This window comes from Orcinus orca, chromosome 4 (assembly GCF_937001465.1).
Source record: "Orcinus orca chromosome 4, mOrcOrc1.1, whole genome shotgun sequence".
In the NCBI taxonomy this organism is placed as follows: Eukaryota; Metazoa; Chordata; class Mammalia; order Artiodactyla; family Delphinidae; genus Orcinus; species Orcinus orca.
In genome coordinates, this window is record NC_064562.1 from 2,634,784 (window position 1) to 2,657,522 (window position 22,739).

Here is a 22,739-nt window from a genome sequence, read left to right on the forward strand (position 1 = left end):
GTCTCCCTCTCCCTCTGTCGCTCTCTCTCTCCCTCCCTCTCCCTCTGTCTCTCTCTCTCTCTGTCTCTGTCTCTCTCTTTCTTCTCTCTTGCCCCCCTCCATGTGACAAGGTAGACATCTGCAAGCCACAAAGCCAGCTTTCACCAAAACTCGTCCATGCTAACACCCTGCCATTGACTTCCAGCCTGAAGAACCTGAGAAGACGTGTTAAGGTTGTCGCGGGCACCCAGTTACCCAGTTTGTGGTGCTGAGTTACAGCAGGCCTGGCTGACCACCACACCCCCCGACCCTCTTCGGTCTCCCAACAAACCCCTCTGTTTGAACGTGTGTCCTCTTTTTCATTCTCAGCATACTTTTCTGATCTCTGCTTCTCCGTCTGAGTCCTAACATCCTTCTTCAATTCTTAAGTACAAATATTCCCCAGTCATCCGTGTGGCCGTCTTCTCTCTCTTTTGCGGCCCTTTGACATTGAACGGTTTGAGTTAAAGTCCCGATTTAAACGGCTTCCTCTATCTAGAGGACCACAGATTCATATCTCTAATCTGTTTTACACTCCTTAAAGACTTCAGTTTTCAGGTGCCTCTCTACCCAGATGTCCCGCTAAGAATTCAAGGTCCACGTGTACAAAGCACAGCTGACCATCACTTTGTCAAACTGGCTTCTGGGGCCTCTTTCTATCAATGGCCCAACATCCTTCCAGACAGAACCTGAGTCATCCTGCTTCTCAGACCTAGTCATTTGCCACTGATGCCAACTTTAATTTTGTAGTATCTCTAGCACCACCCTTTCCTGCCTTTCCCACAACTTCCTGCATTCCCCCCGCCCCGTTCACCTCGCTGTACTTCCTCCATGGCGTGCCCTTCCGCTCATGGCTTCATGTCCAATCTCTTGTCATTTTCAAATGAGCTCAGTGAATTTCATGCATTTCTATGTGTAGTGAGATTCTTCCTTTCCAAAAAAGGTAAACATTAAATAATAAAATAATGAAAGTGATAAAAAAGAAAAGGAAAATAATTGGACAAAAATAGTAAAAACGAATAGGACAGCTCATACAAAATGATAAGATAGAAAAGGAAAATACGTAGGAAAACTTTCTGAAAATGATTTCTTCTCCAGTTGTGTGTTGCTTACATATGTGTATTTGTGCTGCACGTACAGAAGGATCCAGGGAAAATAAAGGGAAAAGACTGAGTGAACCGTATAATAAGGACTTGATATATCTGTATCCCATCCATGTTTATACCAGATGACTCCAAGCCGGTAGTCCTGTCTTTTAATTTCAGCATAAAATTAACTTACTAGGAGCCTAAAGTTAGATAAATCGTGGTCTACGTTGGCTAGTTAGATTAAGGCTGGAAACGTACCTAACTTTCAATTAAGTGGCAAAGACAGGGTAATGAGTAAGTCAGGCTATTTAGAAAATATGTTTAGGGAATTAAAAAAGGACTAAAGATAGCTTCTTGAGAAAGTGCAAAGGTGATGAGAAAATCGTGGAAAAGAGCCTGGGGAAATGTTTCAGAAACTGTAGACAGCCAAGCCCGTTTAGCAGCGAGTGTTGGTGCTGGTGCGAGGTGAGAGCACGGGTGACCCTCCGACTGGACTAACGTGGAGCACGTGTGGTAACTCTCAGATCAACAGGGGTGGGACTCGAACTCAGAGGACGGAGCGTGGAAGTGTTCTCGAGGCATCGCAGCCCTTGCGGGGCCTCCACGATGGAGGGGGCGTCTCTGCCTTTCAGCTGAGGAGGTGACCAGAGTGTGTGGAGTGATCACGTGGCCTCAGCTGCTGAGCGACCTCTGTCCCTCAGGAGCTTTGGGGTTTGGGCCAAGTCACGAGAATCTGGATTTCTGTTCCGCCATCTGCGAGGGGGAAGGACTGCAGTTAACAGCCTCTAAGGTCTCCTCGAGTTCTGAACTTGTATCATGTAAGTGCCTGTGTCCTTATGTTGACTTTTGTGTAAAAGATACTGAAATGCAGGAGACGCATTGTTTGTGTTCGCTGTGAACAGGAAAGTTTCTTCGGACCCTCCCTGTTTTCAGCTGGTCCGAGATGAGAAGGCCTTAAAACAATGTAGTCGTGGTTTGGGGTTTAATGGGAAAGAACCTGCTCTCTCAACATGCCCCTTGGGGTGTCCAGACACACACCTGCAAATCCGTGTTCAGAAGCCAGGTAATGATTTCTTCTGAACTGATCCTAATGTAGAAACTCAGGAAGAAGTGAATTTCTGTTGGAATTTGCTGCATTTCTTCGGCTGGCCTGTTTCCAGCATAAGCTTCAAGGACTGTGTCTCAGTGTCAGTGACAGAAGACCATTTTCTGTCTCAAGAATCAGAAAGAGCTGAAGGGAAAACTCTAGAAGGCCCGTGACTGCCCGGCAGCCTCTAACCAGTCAGTGGCCTGTGTACCCCACTCCCCCGGAGCTGCCAGAGAAACCTCTCTCCCCCCGCCCGAGGTCTCCAGGACGGGAGCTTTGGGTGAATCACAGAAGAGGGAAGATCTAACTCAAAAAATCTAACTCTCTTCTGTGTCAACATTACTCTAATCCAGCTCTGGTTTTTTTTCACCGTTATTAGCCTTTTCCCTAGGATTTTAAAAGAAAATTTCTCAGAAAAATATACTTTCCCATAATTTATTCCTCTCCTTTACAATAAAGATGCTTTAAGTGTGTCAGAGACAACCACAGTCTTTCTAGTTGTCTTTTTTTTTTTATAAATTTATTTTTGGCTGCGTTGGGTCTTCATTGCAGTGCGCGGGCTTCTCATTGTGGTGGCTTCTCGTTGCGGAGCATGGGCTGTAGGCGCACGGGCTTCAGTAGTTGTGGCTCGCGGGCTCAGTAGTTGTGGCTCGCGGGCTTCAGTAGTTGTGGCTCACGGGCTCAGTAGTATGTGGCTCGCGGGCTCTAGAGCACAGGCTCAGAAGTTGTGGCGCACAGGCTTGGTTGCTCCGCGGCACGTGGGATCTTCCAAGACCAGGGCTCGAACCCGTGTCCCCTGCATTGGCAGGTGGATTCTTAACCACTGTGCCACCAGGGAAGCCCCTCTAGTTGTCTTCTGATTCTACTTTGATTCCTAAAACCAAAGAGGCTCAAAGTGAAATTTTGCACAACGGGGTCTCCTTAGAGTTCACGGGGGTCCCAAGAGGGCCCCTCCCACCTGCATTTCTGGGATGTCTTCATTCCCTCAGTCCCAGGCCCAAAAGTCTGACCTTCCATTTTAGCAGATAAATTTAACCTTTGTTTTCCCCGACTGTATGTACTGCCAGAACAATTTGAGTAATAATCACTATGGTATATAAAAGTCCCCCATTTTTCAAGGTCACCCCAGAGCTTTGGCTTTATAACCAGATGGGCCTGGGTTCACCTCCTGTTTCTGCCACTCACTAGCAATGACCAAGCACAAGTTCCTTAATCTACATTTTAGGTTCTTCTTGTGTAACATATACACAGTCGCTCCCCGTCAGATGGTTGTGAAGATTCGATGAGATAATGTATATGATGTCTTACAAGGTCAGCAAACGGAATCTATAAAGGACCAGACAGTAAATATTTTAGGCTTTGCTGGCCTTGGGTCTCTGTCGCAATTACTCAGCTCCACCACTGTTGTTCCAAAGCAGCAGCCTTTGGCCACAGGTAAATGGATGAACTTGTAAACATTGAAAAGCCCCGTCTTCCTTCTTTCATCAGTACTTCACTTCCGACAGCAACTGTGTGTGTTTCCTCCCCAGGAAATTCCCGACGCCATCTGGGTGTCCTACAGTTTCATTCAGTTCTGAGACCGTATCCCATAGATTAATTAAGGGCTCAGCCCCACAAGGCCGCCCCAACTTCAGAGCCTAATCTCAAATTCATGCCACAGCCAACTCTAACTGGAAGCTTCCCGCGGCCCACCCTTGAGGTCCACATTATGCTAGAGGAGCTCACAGAATTCAGGAAGCAGCTTCCTTACTATATTACCCGTTGATTATAAACGGATGCACTTCAAGAGCGGCCAGATGGAAGAGGCGCACAGGGCAGGCGTGGGGAAGGACCCGGAGCTTCCGTGAGCTCTGGGCGCATCATCCTTCTACACCTCCACGTGTTCCCCAGCCCGGAGCTCGCCCCTGCGCTTGGGGTTTTCCGCGGAGGCTTCGTTATGTAGGCATGATTGATTAACTCATTGCCCACTAGTGATTAACTCAACCTCCAACCCCCCTGCCCGCCCCCGAGAGATCTGGGAGGGATGCGAAGTTCCAACCTTCTAATCTCAGGTTGGCTTCCCTGGCAAGGAGGCCCCGTCCTAGGCTGCCCAGGGGCCTCCAGCCACCAGCTACCTGGTTTGCGTAAAAAACACCATCCCTCTGGAGATTCCAAGGGTTTGCGGAGCTGCGAGCCAGGAAACAGAAAAGGGCGAGAGTGGGCAGAGACCAACTATGTTTCTTATTATGGCAGAACAGGGCTGTGTTCCAGTGAAGCTGTATTTGTGGACACCGCAATTTGAATTTCATTTCGTGCTCGGTCATCATGAGACGTTCTTTTGGCTTGCCTCCATTACATAATGTGAGGACCATTCTTAGCGCAAAGGCTGGACCTGACCCACAGGCCGACCCCACGAGTGCCCAGCGGCCTGCTCAGGGCTGGCTTAGCTTCGTCTGACCCTCCCCTTGGCTCACCACCCGCGCCTCCATTGCCATGCATTTCTTCGGGTCTCCTTGGTTTTCTCTTTGTTGGTGCCTGTGTGGCCAGGCGTATGCGTCTTGATTGATTTGTTCTTGGTGAGGCTGGGAAGGTTCTGTCTCCAGCAATGCTCACAGATCTTACGTTTTTAGGACTCTGTTAGTTTGTGGTCTTTCTTCTCAAGGATCTTGGGAAAAGTTCCAAGGGCTGGATTAGAAGGATCCAGAGTCATTGTTGTGTCTTATTCCATCATCTTCCTTCCAAATATGACAGGTTAGAGCCCAGATGATTTGACTTTCTTCCACCGTAGAGTGAATTCTGTGCTCGTAGGGTCACCCTTCCTTCCCATCAAGGAGAAGCCACCTTAATGCCTCCTCGTTGTTCAAAATGTTAAATCAGATGCTCCGCAGATATGACAGTCGATCCCAGAATGTACTTCTAGGAAAAGAAAATCAGATACCATGGAATTTCTATTTTACCTTGGTTGTTACGAGTTTATTTTGTTTAAAAAATTTCCACATTGGGAATAATGTGTATTTATTGAAAATAGTATGCACTCCAATGACATAATATTTTCTCGATTGATATAACGAGTTTGGTTTAATGAGTGGAAAAAGAGATTTAAAATCTAGCATAGTTCCTCGATGTTTATTCTAATATTTTATTAAAGAACTTTGGCATGCAACTTACTAGCTGATAGAATTACGTAAGATGAAACCAAAATGGCATCTTAGTGCCCTGGGCTGTGCTGTAAACTCTACTATTTGGTAATTCAATGAAAGGAGCCCTAACTATTGACATAGATAACAACTTTCTTGGTGTGCAGTCGTGTTCTTCAAGTGGAGAATGTTTTTTATATTTGTGGGACACCAAGCACCTGATATAAATCAGAGTTCCCTTGGCTTTGAAAAGTGAAGAGAAAAAATGTCGTAGCTTGAAAATGTTACCTGTCTTTCTGAGAAGATAGAATACATTTGTCAATCATTTATTTAGTGACCTTCTGTGCATGTGATTGTTCTGTGGAAGGCCTTTACATATATTTTCTCTGATCCCTCGTATATCCCTGTTTCATACCATTTTACCGGTGAGGTAACAGAAGCTCAGTGAAGTTAAGAAAATGGTTCAGTATCACACGACTGCTGAGAAGGAAATGTGCTGGTTGACACTTATTCAGCACGTACTGTGCTAGGTGCTTTCCTAAGTACTTTATATGTTTACCTTCACAACACGTGGATGAAACAGTTGTTATTAGAATCCCTATTTCCACATGGAGAAAGTGGAGGTGAAGTTAGCCTAAGAACTTGACTCACGTCACAGAGCTGGTAAAGGGTAGAGGAAGAGGCAAAGGTAGAGCCTCTGGTCCCGGAGCCTCACTCAGCTCCTCACGTGGGGTCCATTTGGAAGGTTTCATCAGGGTTTACTACCTAAGTCATAACGAGATCGGTAGAGCCTTAGAGAATGTGACTGTATTGGGTCTTCTCCTGTGTAGTTAAGTAGGCTTTTCAACTTACCTGTTATTTTACTTTATTTTTTTGGCTGCACAGCTTGGGGGATCTTAGTTTCCCAACCAGGGATTGAACCTGGGCCCTGGGCAGTAAAAGTGCCAAGTTCTACCCACTGGACCACCAGGGAATTCCCGCCTTACTTGTAAATTTAAATCAAACATTGCTGAGAGGGGCTTTCCTGGTGGCGCAGTGGTTGGGAGTCTGCCTGCCGATGCAGGGGACACGCGTTCGTGCCCCGGTCCGGGAAGATCCCACGTGCGGCGGGGTGGCTGGGCCCATGAACCATGGCCGCTGAGCCTGCGCGTCCGGAGCCTGTGCTCCGCAACGGGAGAGGCCACAGCAGTGAGAGGCCCGTGTACCGCAAAAAAAAAAAACAAACAAACAACATTGCTGAGAATATAGGCACTTCTTATACAACATAACTTCCTAAAAAGCTGTATGTTGCAAAACTACACACTAAAAATGAAAGGATTTATGGGAAGAAAATATGTTGGGGTGAAACCAGTCAGCACTTATGGACACTAACAAAAGCTATAACAGTCCTAACAAATATACAAGATTAGTTTAAAAGACAAGCTGAATTCTGATGAATACCGCGCTACAGTAATTATAGGACTGATCTAAGGGAAAAAAGGTAGCTTGATTGGAAGGGACTATATTATAGGAAAGCACAGAGCCTGCTGAGACAAGGAACCAATAAAGGAAACAGGTTTTTCCAAGACAGGGCGTGTGTTCAGACTGAGATGAGGGGACCTGCAGGGGTGGGTGGGCGTCTTCAAATGTGACCGCTACTTTACGCTGACATTATTCCCCTATTTATTAGTATGAGCCAAACCACAATACAGAAATACACAGTGTTTATCTGCAAATAGATGAAAACAAGATGGCTTTTCATAGAGTAAAAAGGCCTTACTCGTCTCCCTTAACCCTTTTCATAATAATCACTATATTTTCTGTAAGTGTTTTTTTTTTTAAATTTTATTTATTTATGGCTGCATTGGGTCTTAGTTGCTGTGCACGGGCTTTCTCTAGTTGCGGAGAGAGGGGACTACTCTTCGTTGCCGTGCGTGGGCTTCTCATTGCGGTGGCTTCTCTTGTTGCTCTAGAGTGCAGGCTCAGTAGTTGTGGCGCACGGGCTTACTTGCTCCGCAGCATGTGGGATCTTCCTGGACCAGGGCTTGAACCCGTGTCCCCTGCGTTGGCAGGCGGATTCTTAACCACTGCGCCACCAGGGAAGCCCCTGTAAATGTATTTTAAATGACTATGTCTTTGTAAGGAACTGTTTGAGCAGTATAACTATGATAGGGATTAGAGGAGTAGCTGGAGATTATTTCATGTGTTAGAGGAACAAAATGCCGAAATGTTTATCTGATTTCCTCGTGACCTGCCATAAGTGGGAATGATATTTAATTTGAAGAGATAGTAACTGTTTGCATTCAGATTTCAGTGGTGATCGTTAAAAGCACAGATATTCAGGATTTATAGTCCCAAAGGTTTTACTCTTTAATTAGTTATAAAACATCCTGTAGACATTTTGCTGTAACAATTGAGAATCAAAAAATGATCATTCTTAGAGTTAAAAACCTCCCTACTCTAGAGTGCACTGAACTTCGCTCTTACTTCAAACTTGTCACTGAATTGCCTGCTGAATGCAATAAGAAAGGTATGGATCACAGCCACCTTTTTTCAAGAAAGGATTAATGTAGTGTGTTAAACATAAGTTATGTCCCGTAGTGTAGCTTTAGTGAGGCAGTTGTTTCCAGTGGGGGATGCTGGAATTTTGGGTCCCCAGAGCTGAGGTCGCTGTGGACTTTAGAGTTGACCTCTTAGTTTGGGGGAGGGTGACCAGTACTGGCTCTTAGGAACAAAAATATTTAAGAAAAGCAACCTCTACTCTTGCAGAGAGCTAGAGACGCCTTGCCCCGGGAGGGTGAGTCCCTGGCCTGGAATCTGAACGGCAGTCAGCTTGCCCACGTCTGGGCTTTTGAAGAAGGAAGAATTGCTTCCCTAAAGGGGGTTTCAGTAGGAGAGTTGAAGCATCCAGCCCCCACGAGGGGTTACGCAATATTGAAAACTGCACATCTGGGCTTAGTGATGGCCTAATGACCAAATCCTGCGAAGTGAACTGCAGACCGTTTTGGTGGCCGTCCCTGGACCCTGGTCTCCCCTCCGCGGGGCGGGGGTATTGAGAAGGTGAGTCCGGGGACTCTGGGCTCCCTTCCCTTCATCACCACGTCGCCCCAGGAGACACAGCCTGTGGGTTCTGTCTCTGAAACGCTGCAGGGTTTGATCCACTTTTTATCCTCAGGGTGTCTCCGTAATCCCACCCAACTCTGATGCAGCCCTCATCCTGCATTTCAGATAATCTTTTAAAAATATGATCCCGATCTCACCTCTTAGTCACTCGGCTGATTGCCCTCGGAAGAGAGCGGTGGCTTACGCAGCGTGGATTACACGCTCGCGTCTGGACCGTCCTGGCCTCCCCGGGAGCTCCCCGACCGCTTGCTCCAGCCGGGCCGGGATTGGTTCAGTTCCTGGAACGTGGCTGGGTCCGTCCTGGCCTCCAAGCGCGCTGTTCTCTCTGGGGCTCTCTTCACCTGGCTCGTGGCCCCCGTTCAGCTCGCGGTCTCTTCCTGCTGGGACTGGGTTTGGATCCCTCGTGTCCCTCCTAGATCGCAGTGTGCCTGTCCTTTAATAGCACACATCACACTGGGAACTGTCGTGTCAGGAGGAGTTTTCCTAAAGGAAGCCCTCCTACATTGCTGGTGGGAGTGTAAATCGGTGCAGCTACTGTGGAGAACGGTATGGAGGTGCCTTTAAAACTAAAAATAGAGTTGCTGTTATGACCCAGCAATCCCACTGCTGGGCATCTATCCGGAGAAAACCATAAATCAAAAAGACACACGCACCCCAGTGTTTGCAGCAGCACTATTTACGGTAACCGGGTCATGGAAGCAACCTAATGATCCATCGACAGAGGAATGGATAAAGAAGATGTGGTACGAATATGTAATGGGATATCACTCAGCCATAAAAAAGAACGGAATGATGCCATTTGCAGCAACATGGATGGACCTAGAGATTATCATACTGAGTGAAGTAAGTCAGACAGACAAAGACAAATGCCACGTGATATTGCTAATATGTGGAATCGAAAATACGGTACAAATGAACTTATTTACAAAGCAGATACAGACTCACAGACATAGAGAACAGACTTGGGTTACCAAAGGAGAAAAGGGGTGGGGGAGGGATAAATTAGGAGTTATAAAAAAAAAAAGAAATAGTTTTTCTACTGGATTGTAAGCTCCATGTGGCTGTGATGTCTTTTGTGTGTGGCTCTGCCCTTGCGTCTGGAAGAAGGTCCCACACAGTTAGGCCGTCCATAAACGCTTGTTGAACAGAATGAAAGTGAACAAGTGGAGGAATGAAGTAATGAAGCAGGAAGCAACCCAGTGCATCAGAGAATCCGTGGGAGCGGAGGTTATGAAAAGCAAAATGCCAGCAGCACAGGGAGTCAGGTGTGTGCAGAGCTTTAAGTTTCAGGAGCGCACGGTTGAATTTAGCCAACGGAGGTCTGAGTGACACGGTAGAAGCAAAGCCAGGGCCTCGTAGGCACAGGAATAAATCTCGTCTGAGGGGGTGAGCGCAGCCCAGGGGCCGTGACCAGAAGGGGAAGCAGAGGGGACTGGGGAGCTGGGAGTGGGGCCTTCGCTGGCCCTCCCTCTGCCCAGCACTGCCCAGACTTGGAAGTTCTCACCAGCTTTTCTACTACTTTGTCCTGCTGTCCTGATCTATCGTAGGGGAAAGTTCTATACACATTGCTTACTGCCAGGTGAAAAGAAACACATTTTAAAGGCCTGATTTTTGGATTTTTATTTAATAATTTTTCAGCTTTTAAGGAATGAAAACGTTCGATTTTCTGAACATGAAGCTGTCTTCTTGACGTTTATTTATGAAAATGGTTGCTACAGCTTGGGCCGGGGTTGGTACACTTTATCCTTCCCGAGGCAGTTTGTTTTGAAGTTCTCTCTTCTTTCAGCTACTCTTCAAAAGCTGGACTTTGGAATTTAATCTTAAAACACTTTCATTTCTTGAATCACAGGTTTCGGCATGGCTGGGCGATAAGTCTGGCATATGACCTGCTGTTGGAAAACAGGCTTTCTGTGTGATGGCGTATGCATAGGGTGCTTTCTTCAGGTTTTCTTTTTACATGTGGAAACAAGGGTTTGGGGCTTCATTCTCTGCTAGAGGTTCATGATGGAGAATCCCGTTACCTGCACAGCAAGGCATCCTCATCACTTTTCTAAATTGTTATTGGAGTCTAGTTGCTTTACCATGCTGTGTTAGTTTTAGGTGCACAGCACAGTGGATCAGTTATACACACACATAGATCCACACTTTCTGCCTCCCGGTTATTAATTTGAGGCCAGTACATGGGTCTTTATTCTCACCCTAGTGGAGTTAATCACTTACCAGTAAAGGGAGAGAGCAGTCAATGGGCTTGGAGGCCGTTTAATCATCAACCCTGGGGATGGCAAATACCTCTCCGAGTTTCTGAAAATCTCTCTCCCACTGCTTGCCAAGGCCTTGTCACCAAATTTATCACTTTGATTCACTTGTTTTTTTCCTTCCCCTGTCACTACCATCTCTACACCCAGCTCTGTACTGGATTCAGGAACTGACCCAACCGTTTCTGAAGTTGCTGCTAATGTTACACGTGAAAATCATCGTTTGTTCTGTTGAAGAACGTAGTCTGTCTTCCCGGCAAACGCAAGACAAACACGGGTTTCCAACGTATCAGCACTGGGTGCATCTGTTCATAGTGTAATCTCATCAGCTGAGCAGACAAAGGATGCTAATTAGTTTGTTGATACATATGTGATTTAATGAGACTAAACACTTAAGTGATCTTGCAGTATGCACAACTTGTTTCCTGTCGCTGTTTTTAGTTTAATAAAAAAAAAAACCACGTTAGGCACATTGGCTGGAAATTAGAGCATTGTGCCATCTCGGAGAAGAAAGAATTTCCAGGAACGTTGACTGGTCAGTTGTATCCTGCTCTAGTGAGATTGAAGAGAAGATGAGGGTAAAATATTGGGTTTGGAGACAGGGGTTGAAATCCAATTTAAATGAGAAGATTAAGCGTAATGGAAGAATTTTCATAAACTACATTATGTCAAACTCCTAGGTCCAATACTAAAATTCTAATAGGTACCAGGATAACTTGTTTGAGGAAGAAATTACAGACCTGCATCGGCTCCAACATATAATCTTGTATTTTTTGTGGCCTTCTTTTTTTTTTGAGTGCCCTCTTTTCTAGTTATCGTATTATACGTTTACATAACTGAAACCATGGCATTCAATTAATACAGTTCTTCTTCCTAAAAATTCATATGAAATAATGGTATTATAATTTTTATGAATGAATATTTACTTAATATTATCTACTATACTCTCCTTTATTATCTCCAAGTTGTACAGAACTGGCTCCACAGAGGTTCTCTATTTTAGGGGTGGGATGGGGAGAAGAGGTGAGGAAGTAACTCTGACCCTATAGTCAAAAATTATATTTGGATTTAAATGCTTCAGTTAATTTGCTCAGCTTTTTGCAAACAGCAGTCAGCACACTGTGGCCTGTGGGCCCAGTGCAGCCTGTTTTTATGGGAACACGTCCATGCCCGGCCCTCTGTGTCTCTGCTGTGGCCGCTTTCCTGCCAGCAATGGGGAGTGGAGCCACTGACTGCAAAGCTGAAGTGACCTGTGGCCCTTTACGGGAAGGTTTGACCCTGATCTACAGTGTGTGTGAGGACAGGAATTAGTAAACAGTAACAGTTATGTTGAGATACATTACAGACTGAGAAGCAGACACTTGTAGAATTGAATCTTAAACGAAGCCTGGTTGAGAGCCCTAGATCTGTAGGTTTTTCAGAATCCAAGTAGCCGTTCCTGCATCACCAGATTACCTTTGGGCCACTCAGCAGCCCACTGACGGAGAAGTGCCCTCTTCTCTGCCCGCAGAATAAGAGTGACGTGTGATCGGGCTTCCCTGGTGGCGCAGTGGTTGGGAGTCCGCCTGCCGATGCAGGGGACACGGGTTCGTGCCCCGGTCCGGGAAGATCCCACATGCCGCGGAGCGGCTGGGCCCGTGAGCCATGGCCGCTGAGCCTGCGCGTCCGGAGCCTGTGCTCCGCAACGGGAGAGGCCGCAACAGTGAGAGGCCCACGTACCGCAAAAAATAAAACAAAAAAAGAATGACGTGTGATCACAGATTTGGGGTTTGACTTTAAGAAACAGAGAATCACTTATATGTGGAATCTTAAAAAATGATACAAATGAACTTATTTACAAAACAGAAACAGACTCACAGACATAGAAAACAAACTTATGGTTACCAAAGGGGAAAGGCGGGGGACAGGGATAAGTTAGGAGTTTGGGATTAACATACACACACTACTATATAGATAACCAACAAGGATCCACTGTAGAGCACAGAGAACTCTACTCAATATTTTGTAACAACTTATAAGGGGAAATAATCTGAAAAAATAGGTATATATGTGTATAACTGAGTCACTTTGCTGAAACTAACACAACATTGTAAATCAACTGTAGTCCAATATAACATAAAAATTTTAAAAAAGAAAAAGAAACAGAGAGTCCTGGCAGCTTCTTCTGGCCAGTCAGCATCCATCATCCTCCTCAAACCCGATAACCCAGCAACACCCCAGGGGCTGTCGGATGTGAATTTAGCTTCCTTATTTGTCCCAGTTTAGGAAGTGAATTGTCCATTGTTATAAGCTTGTTAGTAACTTATCTGTGACAAGTTACAAGCTGATGCTTATACATATTAGGAACATACTGAGAGCACGGAGGGGCATAGAAAAGACAAGAAAATAATCGAACTCCAGTTCCAAAGATGGAAACATAAGATTTTTTTTTAACATCTTTATTGGCGTATGATCGCTTCACAATGGTGTGCTAGTTTCTGCTCTACACAAAGTGAAGCAGCTATACATACCCATGACGTAAGATTTTATCCCGGATGATTCAAGTACCACGAGCCAGTGAGCAGGAGAATTATGCTCTTGTTTACTTTCTAATGTAAACAAAACCCGTATCTTTAAGATAAACTAATCCTACTGTATAAACTAAGCCTGATTACTTAGAAGCCAGTCTCACTTGGTAAAGTGAGTTTGGGTTCATCGAAAGGCAGTGGCTGTGGAGGCAGAAGGACGCACATTTGAACCCTAGTTCTGGCACTTCCTAGTATCTCAAATGGAATGACCTAAACTTTGAGCCTCTGGCCCATTGGAGATAATAGTACCTATTCCCAGTGGTTGCTGTGCGGCTTAAATGTAAATACAGAGTTCCCAGCCCTGTACCAGGCACTTAGTGGGTTAAGTAACCATGGGTTCTTTTTCACTTTTTTTGTGCTTTTTGATTTTCCAAGTATGGAAATAGTTGGTGGACCCAAGCTAATCAAGATCATTGTATTGTTTTGTTTTGTTTTGTTTTGTTTTGTTTTTGCGGTACGCAGGCCTCTCACTGCTGTGGCCTCTTCCGTTGCAGAGCACAGGCTCCGGACATGCAGGCTCAGCGGCCATGGCTCACGGGCCCAGCCGCTCCACGGCATGTGGGATCTTCCCGGACCGGGGCACGAACCCGTGTCCCCTGCAGCGGTAGGAGGACTCTCAACCACTGCACCACCAGGGAAGCCCTGTTTTTGTTTTTAATAAATTTATTTTCTTTATTTTTATTTTTGGCTGCATTGGGTCTTCGTTGCTGCTCACGGGCTTTCTCTAGTTGCGGCGAGTGGGGGCTGCTCTTCGTTGCGGTGCATGGGCTTCTCATTGCGGTGGCTTCTCTTGTTGCAGAGCATGGGCTCTAGGCGTGCGGGCTCAGTAGTTGTGGCACGCGAGCTCCTTAGTTGAGGCTCGCGGGCTCAGTAGCTGTGGCTTGCGGGCTGTAGAGTGCAGGCTCAGTAGTTGTGGCGCACGGGCTTAGTGGCTCCACGGCTTGTGGGATCTTCCTGGACCAGGGCTTGAACCCGTGTCCCCTGCATCGGCAGGCAGATTCTTAACCACTGTGCCACCAGGGAAGCCCAAGATCATTGTACTGTGGATAAGCTGAATTTACAACCACACGGTTCCACTGAAAAGTAACTAACGAGACGTGGGTTGCGAATTGTGTGGAGACTCAGTCAGAACATCAACAAAAACAAAAGTAAGAGGGAAAGTCGGCCAGAAGGGCCGTGCGGGTGACCTCAGGGACCCCTAGGAAGAGAGGCTTTCTTGGTTTACCCCGGTGTTGTCTGGATTCGGATCCAGAGACCCTGGCAAATCCAATGGCATGGTCTTAGGAATCAGGAGTTCTTTGAAAAACTATTACGTGTTTTTCATTTTGGTGATATTTTTAAGTTATTTTGCTATTTATAGAGACAAGTATCTTCTTTGCCAGTAATCATTTCAATTAATTTTTTTCATGTAATTCTTTTCATGTAAAAGTCAGTGTTTCAGATCTAATCACATATACTTGGGCCTCATTATATATATTTTTTTCTTTAGGTATGTTTAGGAGACATTAGACATGCGATTCTGATTTTTCAGAAGAGACAGCACAGTGAGAACGTAGCAGTACCAGCAGTGACATGACATAGATGGAGACTCAGCGTCTGCCATAAAACCCTAGTGTTTCACTCTTGTGGAATCACACAGGGCCAAATGGGCTATAAAAATGAGAATCAGTAGTTTGTGCTAAAGACATTTTGGAGAAAATTGCGTTCCGTTTGAACAATATTAAAATACTAAAAGGAAGTACTAGTATACTAGGATGCATCCGTATTAAATCAAGAACTTTACCAGATGTTCCGTCCATTCATTGACATTTGCACCAGAATTTTTCTTACTTGAAAGTGACATAGCACTGGATGGTCTTTGCTTTCTCACACCTGCCTTTCTCTGTTTCCGTAGGAATCCAGAGTCGCCCCTCTTTCTGTTCTGACCTTCTGCTGCCCCTGGACGCTCCCGTCACCAGTGTCCCTGGTCCCGTAGTGGCTTCTGTGGGTCGGTCCCCGTAAGAACAGCCGCCAGGAGGTGATCACCATGTTTTGCGCGAAGCTGAAAGACCTGCAGATCACGGGGGACTGCCCCTTCTCGCTGCTGGCCCCGGGCCCTGTCCCCAAAGAGCCCGCGGGCGAGGCGGCAGGGGGCGGGCCCGCAGCTCCGGCCGGAGGGCAGGGCCTCTGTCCCGGCAACCCCGCGAAGAAGCCGCCCGGAGGGCTTCCTCAGAGGAAGAGTAGCCGCAGCCGCGTCTACCTGCACACGCTGGCCGAGAGTATCTGCAAACTGATTTTCCCGGAGGTGAGTCCCTGGCCTTTCGAGATTTTACTGGTATTTTGAAAATGGCAAAAGGACGTTTTCCTAAGGAAAATGTGAACGCTTGCTCTCTCACTTTCAAGGCTACAGTCGATGTAGACTGTTTTCTGGAAACATTTAAAAACATTTTTTTAAAGCAGTCATTTTCTTAAATTGTGTTTAATCTGAAAATGTTTAAAATCTTGCGTGCTTTTCCAAAGCATCCTGCACTCTGACAGGCTTTATGGCTTCGAGCCGCTGCTTCACCCTCTGGCCTCAGCATCCGTACCTGAAAATGGAAATGCTCACACCTGGAGTCTGCACGGGCATTCGGTGAAACGATCCACAGCTCTCACCGCCCACAAGGACCCGTTTTCTACTCATGGATGCCAAGCTAGTTTTTATGGATCCGTTAGCTATATTTTTAGAACCGAATTCCTTGAAGAATAGCTTATTCCCTGCTGGGTTTTCCTAAGAGCATCGTCTGTTCCCTGGCAACTTGCTGAGCTGGGAAGACTGCCACATCCTGCTGGTTCAGAGTCTGAAGTCTCCACTCACGCCAGACCTGGCCTGCTTCCTTGAGTCAGGGTCACGGGCCTGCCCGTGACACCCACCTGCCCTCAGCTCAGACACATCTTTTTTTTTTTTTTTTTTTTTATGGTACGCAGGCCTCTCACTGTTGTGGCCTCTCCCGTTGCGGAGCACAGGCTCCGGACGCGCAGGCTCAGCGGCCATGGCTCACGGGCCCAGCCGCTCCGCGGCATGTGGGATCGTCCCGGACCGGGGCACGAACCCGCGTCCCCTGCATCGGCAGGCGGACTCTCAACCACTGCGCCACCAGGGAAGCCCCTAGACACATCTTGATGTAGCTCTGTGGGCTGGGCTGCACAGCCTGATGCCGTTTTGAGATGTGGAGCACAGCCCTTAAGGGAATTCTGGAAAGACCGATGCTGTAAGGTCTCACTTATATGTGGAATCTTAAGAACAACAACAACTCATAGAAAGTACAGACTGGCAGTTATAAGATAAATGACTACCTGACCCTGCTGTGTGATGTGTAGGAAAGTCATTAGGCAAATCCTGTGAGTTCTCATCACAAGGAGACTTTGTTTTTCTTTCTGTTCTTTTTACTGTATCTATAGGAGAAGGTGGATGTTAGCTGAACCTATCGTGGTAATTATTCACACTCTATGTAAATCAAGCCGTCGTGCTGTGCCCTGTAAGCTTAGACAGTGATGTATGTCAGTTAGTTCCCAATGAAACGGGGGGAAAAAGAACCTGGGGACAGAGCATAGACCAGGTAAAATATCTTTGCAATGGATGGGGCATGTGGAGGGTCAAAGAGAAGAGCTACTGAAAGGCTTCATGGTGCGTCTTCCTCCCTCTGTCAGTGTTCACGGTTTTATATAAATTCGCATCAAATGGGAGGCTGGGGATTGATGTGATCAGGCTGCAGCTCTCATCGTCCACGGATGAGTTTCAGTTGACTCCACACCACCGCTGTGCCTGTGTGGAGCACTGAAGAACCACAGACCGGTGACTTTTAGGAGTGGAAGGGACGTCAGAGAGAAACTTGTTTCACTCCCAAGAAGGACTAGAGAGGCTAAGTGACTTGACCAAAGTCACACAGCTTTGGAAGGAGAGAGCCATTACTGCTGTCAACAATATGGACTCGAGTGACAAAGAAGAGACTTGAATGGAAGCTTGAAGGGTGGATAAATTAGAGTTAGCAGGACGTTGAGGGAACTTATGTCAAATATAAAAAAACACAGTAGTACTTTGGTTCGTGGCCTTTGAGATGGAAATATTTAATTATTCTCTCTCTGCTCCAGTCACTAGCCAGCCAGCGTTGGCTGGGGTGAGGGATGTAGCCCTTCTCAGGCAGGTGGCTGGCATCACAGTCTGGGAAGCGGTTGGTACTCTCATTTCCAAGGACAGAGCGTGATGCACAGGGATGAACAGATGGTGAGGATGGACGGCTGGAGACCTTCCATGCTTTCCCTGGGTCTTGTCATTACCATGTTGGCGTCATTATTCTGTTTGATAAGTTTTGAGTTCCTACAATAGAAGTCATACACATGTTGGAACCTCTTTTCAAAACATTCTGAACACCAAACATATATGTTCCTGTTTTCCTTTTCTTTACTTAGAAGGATCTGTGTTGTTTGTTCATGAGCTCACAGGAATAATCATCAAGGTTTGACTGCGCTGTCACGTAGCAGGGAAGGCGAGGACATAGGCCTTCCAAGAGGCAGGAGGTGACCCTTGGCATCAAGGACCAGGACTCTTTTCCCACAACTGAGGCCACTTTCATTAAAACAGGGAATGTCCCAGGGCCGTGTAGATTACTTCATCCCCTGTCCGAACATCTACGTGTCTTTGATTAAGTAGGACTTTTTTTTTAAGCCGATTCTTTTCAAGGGGACAGATTTAATGCTTAGCCTACTGTTCAGTTTCAGTTCTATCAGTAACCCAAAGGAAGAGACTCCAAATAGTATTTGATGGTACCCTAGTTCTTGCTTTCGATAATCAGATTTAACTCCCCAATTATGTTTTATGGGGGGACAAGTATATCCTTAGCAGATTTAGGGTGGGAGATGGCTTTCCAGAGTTGCGGAATCGTAGGTTACAGAAGTCCTTTTGCTCATCTAATGCAAACTTTTCATTAGTTTGAAGAAATTGACACATAAAAGGCCACTTGCTTTAAGTAAAAGATAACTGAGGAGACTGGAATGTTCTCTGCACCTCATTCGTAATCTGTTGCTCTTTCTGTTACATTGTTAGCTGATTTTTCTTGAATATTCTCCCTAGTAATCCTGTAAGCTCCTCAGGCAGAATGTCTTTAAAGAAATTATGATATGGTGTTAGCCACAGTTGTAGCAAATCAGAACCCACTTCCTGAATTGAATCAATTGAGTCAGATATGCTTATATAAAGGATATCATCCCATATCTAAGACCTTGTGAGATTAGGAGGGTCTGAGGGCACTCCTGAAGTCTCTAAATGTGCTGCAAAATATTGGGTTGAAAGAAGAAAAAAAGAGGAGCAGTTTTACAACATCCTTATGAGGGAAATATCCTTGGTCTAGAAAATCATTAAAAACTGTAGAAAACACCCCATCCCAGCTCCTGCCATACTTAAAACCTTTCAATGACTTTTCATTGCTCTAACATAAAAATAAACTTTCTTAATATAGCCTCCAGGCCAAAAAAAAAAAAAAACACTGTAGAAAAGTTAAAAATCAACTGAAATAGCAACATATCCATAAACCAGACCGATGAAATTCCATTCAGAGTGTTCCCGACAATATGGCATCAAACAGCAGTTGTACCTGAGGTATTAATACATGAGTATCCTCGGGGGCTGTGTTGCAGTGATTGATTCTGTGTCAGGAGGCCTGAGGTCTCAGGAACGTTGAGTCCTGTTCGTGGATTTCTTGTGAACTGCATCATCTCAGGGTCTAGGCTCAGGTTGTATTGTAGAAGCCCTCGCACCAAGGTAGGAAACTATGCACGAGCAGGCTTTACCAATGCGTGTTTTGTCTGCAAAACTTGTTGGTTTTGTTTTGTCTTGTTTTGAATTTATAACAGTTTTCCAGAGGTGCAGTGGTGGGTGATGGAAGTAGACAGGAAAGCCTGGTAAGCCACAGTATCAGCAGCTTATGCTACTGCAGCTTTGCTAGGACTTTGGGACTTTCTTCTTTAGAAAAGCAAATTCTTTTTTTTTTTTAATTTTATTGGAGTAGAGTTGATTTACAACGTTGTGTTAGTTTCGGGTGTACAGCATAGTGATTCAGTCACCCATATGCATAGATCCGTTCTTTTTCAGGTTCTTTTCCCGTATAGGTCATTACAGTGTATTGAGTAGAATTCCCTGTGCTGTACAGCAGGTCCTAAGTTCTGATTCAACATGGAAAGTCTGGAAGACACCTGTTCCACAAACCCCAGCAATGAGAGAGGGACCATTTCTCCTTGCTTACAATGGCAGCATATATGCTAGGAGGAAAGGACTAGAAAAAGAAGTTCCTGGTGGCAGTGGGAAGGAAATGATAGACCAGGAAGAATACAGACTGGCAAGGATAAAACCATGTACTTGGTGTTTTAACGGAAAGGTCAAGAGGAGGAGAGAGAAGGGTGGTGTCTCAACTAGCGCTCGGGGTGAGGAAGGAAAAAGTCTTTGGTGCCAGAATTGGATGGATTCTCTTTTCTCATTGCTCATGCAAAGTTCCTGGTCAGAGCAGCAATTCATATATAAACAAATGTAATCAAACTATTTTAAATTGGAAACAATCTAAATCCATTTTTGAACAAGCTGAAAGAGCAACACCTCTGTGCTGGCTTATATCTCCTCACTGATAGAAATGTTATAGACCAAGCCTTCAAGACTGAATAGCTGATGGGGGCACGGGGGTGATGGTCATTCATTCATTCATTCATTCATCCCATCACTGTAGTGAGCATCTCCCATGGTCAGGTACTATCTAGGTGCTGGGCACGCAGTAGTGAGCAAAACAGGTATTCCCTGCCATTTTGGAGTCTCTATTCTAGTGGAGAAGACAGAAAATAAGAAACAAATGTCAGGCAGCAAATGCCTGAAAGACAGGCTCGTGCAGAGGCAGTGACCCTCATTACGCGGCTGACCCCTCTTCCCGTATGAATAGGTTTTACGGAAAGATGGATGGGGCGGAGCTAAACTGGCAGTCGCATATATAACTGATAAGAGTGCCAATTGCTACAAACTTCTATGAAATTAATTTGGAAAGAGCTACTGAAAATTAAAAATCCACAGACTTTAAGGGTTTCACTGAAAAAAATATAGCTTATGGACATAAAACGCAATATATGAGAGAAGAAAAAAGGCCCTTGAGAAACTGAAGATCCTTGAGCACCCCCGGCTGAGCTGCCTTGTTTACGGTCTCGGGTTTAATGTTCCCTTCCTCCTTCCCCGATTCAAGGGCTCTGAGGAACAGGCCCCCATTTCTCTTCCCAAAGCCATTCCCCGCCTGCCAGGCATCCGGCCCTTGGTCGGAATCTGCCCACAGTTCCAGCCCTTCTTTCCTCCTGAGGCAGATGTGTCCTCTCTCTCCTTACCGGAACCGTCAGATAAATGGTTCTACGTGGTAAATCTAAGTTCTCGTTTCTTTTCAGCCCTTGCATTTTCTTTCAAGAAATTTCACATTTCTTTTCTAAGCTCTATATGCTCTTTAAAAACCAAAAGCTTTGGGGCTTCCCTGGTTGCGCAGTGGTTAAGAATCCATCTGCTAATGCAGGGGACATGGGTTCGAGCCCTGGTCCGGGAAGATCCCACATGCCGCGGAGCAACTAAGCCCGTGCGCCACAACTACTGAGCCTGCGCTCTAGAGCCTGCAAGCCACAACTACTGAGCTCGCGTGTCACAACTACTGAGCCTGTGCGCCTAGAGCCCGTGCTCCGCAACAAGAGAAGCCACCGCAATGAGAAGCCCGCGCACCGCAACGAAGAGTAGACCCCGCTCGCCGCAACTAGAGAAAGCCCGCGTGCAGCAACGAAGATCCAACGCAGCCAAAAATAAATAAATAAATTTTAAAAAAACACCAAAATTTATTTTCATGACTCATTTTATTAAAACAGAAGCTTGGTCTATTTTGCTTAACTTTACTGTCTCACTTGACCAGTGGAAATTCCAAGAGAAATATAAATAGTTCTCAAGGAAAAAGGAATTTCACAACTTGGGATATAGCCAGAGAATTCGCCACTGTCCTCTGCATAAACTACACAAAGCACTGGTGGCTATATACACACATAGATACATATGATATTTTACGGAATGCAAAGAAATTACCAGTGCTTTACTTCCCACTTATCAACAAGCTGTTAAGAGAGATTAATAGTATTGAAGCCAGTGTTTAAAACTATGCAGGCTTATGTACAACTATTTTGCAATCTAGGAAGATTCATGAGATACTCAGAAATCAATAGAAGAGAAGAACACTGCAAGTATTTGGTGAAGATTATTCGTTCAAAGAAAGGAAATGAGTGCAAGTTCGGGGAAATCTGAGATTTGTTTCAATCAGTGATCAACCGACCTTAGTGACAGATTGGATTTAAGGGATAAAAGAAAGGGGAGAGGGGCTTCCCTGGTGGCGCAGTGGTTGAGAGTCCGCCTGCCGATGCAGGGGACGCAGGTTCGTGCCCCGGTCTGGGAGGATCCCACATGCCGCAGAGCGGCTGGGCCCGTGAGCCATGGCCGCTGAGCCTGCGCGTCCGGAGCCTGTGCTCTGCAACGGGAGAGGCCGCAGCAGTGAGAGGCCCGCGTACCGCAAAAAAAAAAAAAGAAAGGGGAGAGACAAACTTGGGAGTTTTCTAGAGCAGGACACGTAAACCGTACATGAGACAGAAATGCGGGTTTGTGGGAAGGGTGGCGGTCACTGGGGTAGCTGGCATGGGACTGTGGAAGGAGTGTGAGTCTCTTGACTTGAGCGCCCCTGAGACTGAAGTCCTGGCCACACACCCAAGGGGTTTCCAGCCCCCGAGGAAGGGGTGCCCGCGATTCCTCCACGAAGGCTTGACTTCACCAAACCAGGTCTCCTGTTTGATTCCAGCTCTGTGGCTGTCAGTGAGCGCCCGCCGAGGGCAAAGCCCACATCCAGACTCAAGTGAGTCTGAGAGCTTTGCTTCTGCCCAAGTGTGAAAAGCCCATAGAAAATCTATCCCCTTTTTCACAGTGTCAATTCACTGCACTTATTAAAGTAACTGCTTCTGCTTCTTCATAAGGAGCTTTCAGCACCAATTTTCTGTAAAGTATGTATCTTCAAGAATATGATTATTTAAGGGAATGTTTAAAACTTTTCCTTTCAATTTTCAGTTTGAGCGGCTGAACCTTGCCCTTCAGAGAACACTGGCAAAACACAAAATAAAGGAAAGCAGGTAAGTTGAATCACTTTAGTTGCATGAATCTCTGGTTGCAACCGCTGACACAGCTACTAATAACCACCACTGAGTGATGTATGCGTGTGTTTTGAATCACTTTTGTGTGCCGGGAACTGGGCTAACACTCATATGAAAGCAAGTGTATTCATTTTTCACATTTTATATATCACTGAGCTCAGGTTCCTGTAAAATATCTGGGCTCGTAGAGCTGTTCAGGCAAAGGCAGAACTGAGTTTCAAGCCTGGGTTTTTCAGAGCCCATGATTTTAACCATGTTGCCCTGTGCTGTTGCTTTTAAAAAGCTCCCAGAAGGCCTGTTCT

The 22,739-nt window shown here is 45.9% G+C and overlaps 1 protein-coding gene across 4 annotated transcripts in view; it reads left to right on the top strand.

Annotated features, from left to right (window-relative positions):
* Window positions 1-22,739, top strand: part of GUCY1A1 (guanylate cyclase 1 soluble subunit alpha 1) — a 64,258-nt gene that overhangs the window by 15,429 nt on the left and 26,090 nt on the right. For 2 of the 4 annotated variants that reach the window (XM_033421571.2, XM_004266175.3), the window contains exons 2-3: window positions 15,128-15,517; window positions 22,355-22,416. In XM_033421571.2, coding sequence (XP_033277462.1) covers window positions 15,260-15,517; window positions 22,355-22,416 — 320 coding nt within the window. In that variant the 5' untranslated portion in view covers window positions 15,128-15,259. Of the gene's footprint in view, window positions 1-10,816; window positions 10,953-13,779; window positions 14,382-15,127; window positions 15,518-22,354; window positions 22,417-22,739 lie in introns of those variants that run through there. The other 2 variants (XM_033421570.2, XM_049709004.1) reach the window with 2 other exon arrangements.